At 28.3% G+C, this 9876-nt stretch overlaps 1 protein-coding gene and 1 non-coding gene across 2 annotated transcripts in view; both read right to left on the reverse strand.

Annotated features, from left to right (window-relative positions):
- The window catches only part of LOC130674091 (small subunit ribosomal RNA), a 1910-nt gene extending 514 nt beyond the window's left edge, over positions 1 to 1396 (reverse strand). Inside the window, exon 1 of the ribosomal RNA XR_008990987.1 lies at positions 1 to 1396. This exon is cut by the window's left edge and continues 514 nt beyond it. This is a non-coding gene — a ribosomal RNA (small subunit ribosomal RNA).
- The window catches only part of LOC130673934 (putative ankyrin repeat protein RF_0381), a 16867-nt gene extending 7581 nt beyond the window's left edge, over positions 1 to 9286 (reverse strand). The window contains exon 1 of the mRNA XM_057479150.1: positions 8201 to 9286. Within this exon, the coding sequence (XP_057335133.1) occupies positions 8201 to 9286 (1086 nt within the window). The remainder of the gene's footprint in view (positions 1 to 8200) is intronic.
- Between the last annotated feature and the right edge of the window lie 590 nt (positions 9287 to 9876).

Consider the following 9876-nt stretch of genomic DNA (forward strand, 5'->3'; position numbering starts at 1 on the left):
GTCTCGTTCGTTATCGGAATTAACCAGACAAATCGCTCCACCAACTAAGAACGGCCATGCACCACCACCCACCGAATCAAGAAAGAGCTATCAATCTGTCAATCCTTCCGGTGTCCGGGCCTGGTGAGGTTTCCCGTGTTGAGTCAAATTAAGCCGCAGGCTCCACTCCTGGTGGTGCCCTTCCGTCAATTCCTTTAAGTTTCAGCTTTGCAACCATACTTCCCCCGGAACCCAAAAGCTTTGGTTTCCCGGAAGCTGCCCGCCGAGTCATCGGAGGAACATCGGCGGATCGCTAGCTGGCATCGTTTATGGTTAGAACTAGGGCGGTATCTGATCGCCTTCGAACCTCTAACTTTCGTTCTTGATTAATGAAAACATTTTTGGCAAATGCTTTCGCTTCTGTTCGTCTTGCGACGATCCAAGAATTTCACCTCTAACGTCGCAATACGAATGCCCCCATCTGTCCCTATTAATCATTACCTCGGTATTCCGAAAACCAACAAAATAGAACCGAGGTCCTATTCTATTATTCCATGCACACAGTATTCAGGCGAAATAAGCCTGCTTTAAGCACTCTAATTTGTTCAAAGTAAACGTACCGGCCTACCTCGACACTCAATTAAGAGCACCGCGATAGGATTAAATTGGACCGCCAAGTTTGACCTTAGCTAAATCCACCGGTAGGACGTTCCATAACATGTCAGTTAACACCGCGAGCGATGAACCAACAGTATGAAACACAGATTCAACTACGAGCTTTTTAACCGCAACAACTTTAATATACGCTATTGGAGCTGGAATTACCGCGGCTGCTGGCACCAGACTTGCCCTCCAATGGATCCTCATTAAAGGATTTAAAGTGTATTCATTCCGATTACGGGGCCTCAAATGAGTCCCGTATCGTTATTTTTCGTCACTACCTCCCCGTGCCGGGAGTGGGTAATTTGCGCGCCTGCTGCCTTCCTTGGATGTGGTAGCCGTTTCTCAGGCTCCCTCTCCGGAATCGAACCCTGATTCCCCGTTACCCGTTACAACCATGGTAGGCGCAGAACCTACCATCGACAGTTGATAAGGCAGACATTTGAAAGATTCGTCGTCGGTACTAGACCATACGATCAGCAGAAAGTTATTCAGAGTCACCAAAAGTAACGATGGACAAGCCACCGATTGGTTTTGATCTAATAAAAGCGTTCCTTCCATCTCTGGTCGGAACTCTGGTTTGCATGTATTAGCTCTAGAATTACCACAGTTATCCAAGTAAATGTGGGTACGATCTAAGGAACCATAACTGATTTAATGAGCCATTCGCGGTTTCACCTTAATACGGCATGTACTGAGACATGCATGGCTTAATCTTTGAGACAAGCATATGACTACTGGCAGGATCAACCAGGGAGCTTCGTTTATGTTTTATTTATAAAACACTAGAATTACTCCTCTTTCACTTAAACATACATGTTAGTCTTTAAAAAATACTAACAATTGTTAAAGTGGTGCTGTTTAAAGCATTTGCTTTTTACAACACTTGAAAATTTTAAATTAACATTATTTATTCACAAAATTGAATAATAACTTTTAATTTTCAACCATCCTCTCATTTTTGTAAATATTACTCTCGCTAGATATTTTTATCAAAGCGACTTGGTTGTTATACACGTAAACGTGATATTTTATTCTTGCTCGGAAACAAGTAAGTCAATACTCAGTTTCATATTTGTATACTTGTTTTAAGTTATACATAATATTATATAAACGCCGTAGCGATTTACCACATAAAGAGTCATTCAGTCATAGACATCGACCCGTGGTAGTGTTACGTTAATAGTATACAACTTGCCGTAGTCAGTATCTGTCAGCTCTTACTCGAGCCGCTTCAACTGACTACTCTTCCATACTAGTACGAGCCGGCGTCTAAAAAGGTTGTAGTTGCGCACTACCTGTTAGCTGCGTGAGCGAGGGCAGATACAACGGTAGCTCCCTGTATCTAAATTACCTGTTCGTACTTAATTATTTTTTCAATATAAAATTATTTATTTAAATACACATAGTATTATTATTATTGTTATTAATTTTTTTTTTTTTTTTAATTAAGTAAATAAATAATTTTTTTGTTTTAATTATTTGACATTTTTAATTAAAAAGTCAACTACTTCTCAAATAAATTCTAATCATATTTATCAATATGTATTATATTTTATATATGTTTTATCAATATATAATCATTTTTACTATATTCACTTGAAAATAAAAAAAATTAAAATTAATTATCTTTAATTTTTCCATACTTATATTATGTACTCTTATATTATCAAAAATTATTAAACTATAGTAGACTATATTAAATTTTTTTTTTCTAATTTCTACAGCTAAATATCCGAAAACGGATTGAAAATTACATAACTTTCTAATAAGTCATTTACAACTTTTATATCAATTTTTTATTTATATATGTGATTAAAATAAGTAAATAATTTTAATTTTACTTATGTTAAACATTGCTTTAATTGATATAAAATTATAATACAATCGCATTAAAATATCTGGTGTTTTTATTATAAACCAACTGTTGATTTTTTTTTGTATTTCAAAACGGTCGTAGCGTTAATTGAAATTTTTTTTAGTACTTTGTTTTAATATTTTAATGGTTTTTATTTATTTATTTATTTTTTTCTTTATTTAACGATATCTATTAACCGACGACATAAAATGACTTCAAATTCTTTTATTTAGTCATTTTAATAAATTTTAATTATAAAATAATTTAAAATTAATCGATTTTGAGTAATTAATATGTATCCTCATAGAAAAAAAACATCTTTAGACTCATTTTAATGAAATTTTTTATTTATTAGCTTTTATTTCTATTACGATCATCTTTTAAATGATCATTCGTTTTATTTTTTTTTTAATTTCAAGTTAGATAGAATGACTTTTTTTTTTCTTTTAACAGTGGATCTATTTAATTTTTTTTTTTTTTCGCAAAACAATAATAAAACATTTATACATTAATTATTTTGATGAATTTATTTAGACAAAAAAAATTATTTAATTGTTATTTCTACATATACAATAGCATAATAATTAATATACGAAGAATGTATATTTATATTATCATAATGAATAATTATAAATATTAATAAAAACCTAATTTTCACTCAAAAATTATTAATAGTTAACTTAAAAATAATTTATGAAAATCATAAAATTTTGTATTTATTAATTGTAAATATCTGAGTTATGTTGATCAAGATGTACTGAATTAACGTGAGGCAACCGTTTCCTGTTGTTAAATATGTTATTTCTAGCCTGGCAGATATCATTTTCATGTTTCGACGATTTTTCATGTTATTTTACTCATTTATTAATCCAAATAAATTAATTAGTCATAACTTAATTTATTAGTTCTATTAAATATCATATGAAGCTTATATTTAATAAAATAATATATGATTTTAAAAATAATTCGTTGCTATAATACTGCATATTTTAGGTTACTAACTATCATAGATCTATTGATTTGTCGGTAATATTCTACTTTGAACTCATTAGTGGGATTATTGAAAATTTTATTACTAAAGAAACCTATTGATTTAAGTATAAGCTCAGTTTTTAATAAGTATATATGTGTTCCTTATGAATCCTCTATTTTCTTAAATTATTCATCAACTAAATTTCATAATTTCTACGGCATTCAAAACAAAAACATTTATGTATTTTCGTGTGTAAATTTTCACAGAATTATGATATATTGGTTTGAAAGCTTATGTATAAATGTATATACATATATAAATATATATATTAGACTGTTTCAAGTTAAGGAACTAAATTTTTTTTTTTTAAAGGAGATTGAAAAATCGGAAAGGTATCTTGAAACATGGCGCCAGTTTAAATTTGAGCTCTTAATATTGATATTAAGAGGTGGCTGTTTATAATTTTCGATTTTTTTTTTTTAGCAATTGGGTAAAAAATTTATAACTTCCGAACAAATGAAGATACAAAAAATTTCGCATAAAAGATTTTGTAGCAAATTTCCTGATCTACAAAAAAGGTCTTATTTAAAACTTTCCCAAATTGAATTATATCGAAGATATTTGCATCTAAAATCATACTGCCTGAAAATAATGATATTTCTCTATTTTAAATATTACAAAATTTTTTATCACTTTAAAATTTATATTATCAATCTTCGAAGCTTACGTTGATGAAAATATGGAACGAAATAATTCTTATCAACTAAAAAAGATTAGATATTCTTTTTTTTAATAATGATCTCTTGATAATATCTTTCCATCCATGATCAACATCGATTTAATCGATTGTTTTTTTTTAATAATTAAAGAAAAATTTTTATTTAAAAAAAACTATTTTTTTTTTCTAAAATTTACTATAGAGAGCTGGACAATATCGAGTTTGAAACTGTAATATAATTTGTTATGCCTGGATAACAAATGTAATTTTTACAGTTTCAGAGTCGCAGCGCTTTACTATTATACGAAACTGTAATAAATACTCAGGTATAAGTTCAGTTTTTCAACTGCTTTTTTTTCATGTAAATGTAGAACAATTAAATAAAAAAAAAATAAAAAAATAAGTACATTTTTGCTTCAAACATTGATTTTAAATAAATATTCCAAACTTTAATTTGAAAAATTTATAGTAGAAATTGGTAGGGATGTGATATAAAGTAATTACAAGCCCGGGAAAAAAAGATTTTATATGATCATATAAGAAATATATAAAAATTATATATGATTACATAAAAGCTTATATGATCTTATAAAGTTCTTATACGGATTAATATACTCTCGTGAGGACTTTATAAAAATTGATATGACTTTATAGAAAGTTATATATAACTTTATAAAAGTACTAGATAAAGTTTTATATCCTTAGATATAATTATATAAAAGTTCATATGATCTTATAAAAATCTTATAAGAATTTATATAGTTTTATAAGGGTTTATAAAAATAGATGTGATTTTATATAAACCCGAGAAAAAGTTCTTATAGAATCATATATAAGCATATGTGTTTATATATGATTATATGAAAGCTTACATAATCTTATAAAATTCTTATAAGGATTCATATGATCTTATAAGAATTTTATAACAATTGATATGATTTTATATAAAGTTATATATAACTTTATAAAAATACCAGATAAAGTTTCATATTCTTATACATAGTCATACATGATTATATAAAAGCTCATACGATCTTATGAAATTCTTATAAGAATTTACATAATTTTATAAGGATTTTATATGATTTTGTATAAAGTTATATATGAGTTTATAACATTACCAGATAAAATGTTATAAATTATATGCAGTCATATATGATCATATAAATACTCATATGATCTTATAAAATTCTTACAATAATTCGTATAATCTTATAAAATTCGATATAACTTCATATAAAGTTATATATGATCATATGAAATTTTATATGACCTTATAAAATTCTTCTAAGAGTTCAGCTAGTTAATAAAAAGTTATGTGATTTTATATGAAGTTAAAAATAAATTTGTATGATTACAAAAGAGTTTAATACGGTTATACAAAATCATATATGATTGTATAAAAGTTTATATAGTATTATGATTCTTATATATAAATTTATATGGTCTCATAAGCAGGTTATCTTAAAGGAACTTATAATTTTATATAAAACATAAATGTGATAAAATTTGATCATATTTGGTGCATTACTGATGTAGGATGTATCAATTTGATCATTTGATTTAAGTAATGCTACAGACTGTTATATACTTATAAGGGTAAAGCAGACTAGAGAAGCAGACGGCAATCAAGCGATCATCAAAGTTGAGCAGCATTGAGGCAGAACATTACTTGGATGGGCGACCATTTGGCAAAATAGCAATTAATCGATAAGTGTTTTTGTTTTTTTTTTCTTGTTCATGCATGATTATATATAATTATATATCATCAGATCCTGCCAATTTTGAGATCTAATCATATATATATGTTATTGTATATATGATGAGGTAAAATCAATTTTTACTGGGTATATATAACTTTATATGATTATATCAGATTTTATAAAGTCATATAAGTTTTTATAGGATCAATTTCATTATAAATCTTTATATGATTTTATGAGTCACTTTTATATGATTTATATATGATCATATAAGAACTTTTTTTCCCGGGAGTTTGAAATTTTATTTATAGTCATTACTTATAAATCGTAGTCTCCATTGACGATTAATTTTTAAGTTCTTGCTGATTATAAACAAGATTTAGAAAACAAGATTCTAAAACAGGTAAATGCAAATGTCATATTAACGATCCAGTTCAACTACATCCGCTTTCATTGCCTGCATTGCAACGATGATGTCACTCTCTTAAAATGAATCAGTGAAAAGTGTTGCAAATCAGTGAATATTCACTGCATAAACAGTCCCAAGTATACCACTTATTCAATCAGTTGTATACTTAGGACTGTGTATGCAGTGAATATTCACCGATTTGCAGCATTTTTCACTGATTCATTTTAAGAGAGCACAAATTATTGTAATCCAGCATCGAAACTTAAAGTTTCCGTGTCAATACCGCCAGTCGAAAGAACCTAATTTCGGTTCAATGCCGCGAATGAATATTTGTGATCGCGTAAATTGTGAATGCCTTCGGCCTGCAGGCAAAAATATACGTTTCGTTTCTTGGAAAGAAAGAAATCATGATTCTGCCCGTTGATTGAAGGCTTTTTCGCAATTTAAGCTTTGGTACTTGTCATTTGATTAATAGTAATTTTAGATCATTAATTTTATTTACGTAAATGACAGCTCTGACTTTGTAATTAAGTTATAAAAATAAGTGTGAATAATGATAGCATTAGTAGTTTCTGCTTAGTTATAAATTGCAAATTACAATTTACGCTTAAACTAATAGTTGATCACACCATTGGTCATATATTTACTTGTTTCTAACTGGCTACTGACATTCAAACTTTAAATTCCAATCCAGGCAATGAAAGCGGATGTACAGTTGGATGCTAGATCGTTAATATGACATTTGCACTTACCTGTTTTAGAATCTTGCTTGTAATCAGCGAGCTCGTTCTTAATTATTATTTTTTTTTAAATTAATCGTTAATGGAGACTTTGATTTATAATTAATGACTATAAATGAAATTTTAAACTTATGATTACTTTATACTACATCCCTCCCACTTTCTACTGTAAATTTTTCGAATTAAAGTTTTGAATACTTATTAAAAATCGATATTTGGAGCAAAAATGTACTTTTTTCTTTTTTTTTATTTTTTTTATTTAATTATTCTACTTTTACTTTACTTATTATATTTTGAAATGGTTAGAGAACAACAAAAAAAAAATCAAATGAAAAACAATTGCAAAAATTGGGATTAAAGAAAATTAATAAATACTTATACATTAAAATAAATTGTGACAATTATACAAAATTTTAAAAATGCAATAATTTATTTTTGATATATACAATATACAAATATGTTATAAAAATGAACAAATTAAATTAGTAATTACAATTTTTAAATTACGACTTACGAACTACGAACTTATTATAAATAACTTATGTATTGAAAAATGATTTTTGAATCCGAATTAGAATTATTTTTTTTTTATTTTACAATGGATTTATTTCTTTTATGTGAAATAACTTGAAAATATATACGTAAGTAGTTATAAAATTATAAGAAAGTACAAATACTACTTAATCGATTTAATTACACACTTAAAAGATAAATAATAAACTTAATGTCATATACATAATATATATATATTACAGAAGAATGAACTAAATAATTAATTTTAATTCTACATTATTATTAATTATACTTATCAACACTACACCCGTAAAAATGTTTCATTTTAATGACTTAGTAATTCAACTCATGATAACTACTGATTTGATACAATCTTGATAATATTAATTAAAAACATTCCTATAAATTTTTCATTGTAATTTTTTCAAATCTTTATTAGTTAGAAATTTAAAAATATCCCTCGTAAAAAAACTTGGGAGTTGGATTTTATCGAAAATATCATTAGTTGAACAAATAGCATTGAATAACAATTTTTCTCGTTCTAATGCTTTTTGCAAACGATAACTTATCATTCTACCGTACAGTGGAAAAAGAGATTGAAGGTCCAAATCTGAAATAGTACTATCGCTAACGTAGCTTAAACTTACAGCTAATTTGTGCTCACATTTATTACACAAAACATTATAAATTGTAACATTACTCGTACCAACATATGTTATCTTCATTTTTTCAATTTCACTTAAACACTGGTCGCGTAATTCACCGAATTTTTTCTTATGTACGACTGCTAAATTTTGTTCATTGACATAAAAGTTCGCCGCACTGAGTTTTGCAATATGTTCGGTAATTGTGTCATTAACTTTTTGTGAATGAATTACTTTTAAAGTAAATGCTGTTTCACCATCAACGTTTTTTAAATTAATATCAACACCAGCATTAAGAAGTTGTCTTATGATATTATCGTCTTTCGCGAAAACTGCGTAATGAAGCGCTGAATTTTTATGCACTGTCACTATATTTATATCAACGACACAATCATTTAAGATCAATTCTACTGCTTCCGAGTTTCGGATATCGACAGCTAAATGTAGCGGGCTTGCTTGTAAATTACCAGGAACACTTAGACTGTTAACATCTGCACCGTATGTCAGAAGAAGCTTTATAATCGGTAACTTTCCTTTATTAATTGCACAGATTAGTGGTGTTCCACAAATATGAGTATTAAGATTCGGATCAGCATTACCTTTTAAAAGTAGCTCTACCATTTCTTCTTTACTTTGATCGACAGCGATTTGTAATGGTGTTTTGGCAATACACAATTTACACTGATTCAAGATCGAACTCGCATCCTCATCTCGTTTCAATAAAAACTCAGGAATTTCTTCGTCATTTTGATCAACTGCGTACCTGAAGCGGGTCAAATTCTTACAGAAGTGCCCAAGTAATCGAGTATTAACGTCTGCTCCATAGTTTATTAGGCTTTCAGTTATAGCCAGATACTCCATTATAACAGCAGTATGGAGAGCTGTACCCCAATATTGACTTTGTAAATTTACGTCAGCTTTCTTGCGGAGCAGGTAATCCACCAATTTTTTGTCATTATTGAAAGTTGCTATATGAAGCAGCGTTAATCCACCCATGACTGGAAACACTGTATTAATATCTTCGATAACTTCTCGATCAATCAAGTTGTAAACATATTCGTAGGTAAAAGTGAAACGATTTAATTCCATTGTGAAAAACTTGGTTTCGTTAATAATTGTCGATTTATAACCAATTAACTTTTGACTTAACGAACTTTAGCACTTTACTCTGTTAGAGTCATTGTTTACTTTGTAATAATTCAAAGTTAAATTATAAACAACCGCTGATTTTGAGTTTGTAATTTTAATACAAGAATAACTATGTGACTGATCGTCTCAAGACCAAAAACGATTTTAAATGTCAATGTCTATGGTACTTTCTATGGTACCCCTACTCTTAAATATTTCTCGTCATAATTTGGGGAAGAAGGGACAAACTGGTCATATACTTAAGGAAATACTAAGTTCTTGGGGATTTAAATAACGAAATGGGTGGGGGGGGGGGGGGGGGTAGGCCCCTTAAGTGGATCTCACTTGTTATGCTCCAAAAATAAAAATTTTAATTTGGGTCAAAATTTCGTGCTCAATTACTTTAACGTTTTATATAAAAATACATAAGGCACGCAGTATTTCTTTTTATATCTCTAAAATTATTTATCCCAATAACAACTTCATCAACAAAATTTTTTTTAAAGCAGAATGTTAGTCACAAAAACAGTAATTATTTAATTAAAATATAT

Source organism: Microplitis mediator, chromosome 8 (assembly GCF_029852145.1).
Source record: "Microplitis mediator isolate UGA2020A chromosome 8, iyMicMedi2.1, whole genome shotgun sequence".
Taxonomy (NCBI): Eukaryota; Metazoa; Arthropoda; class Insecta; order Hymenoptera; family Braconidae; genus Microplitis; species Microplitis mediator.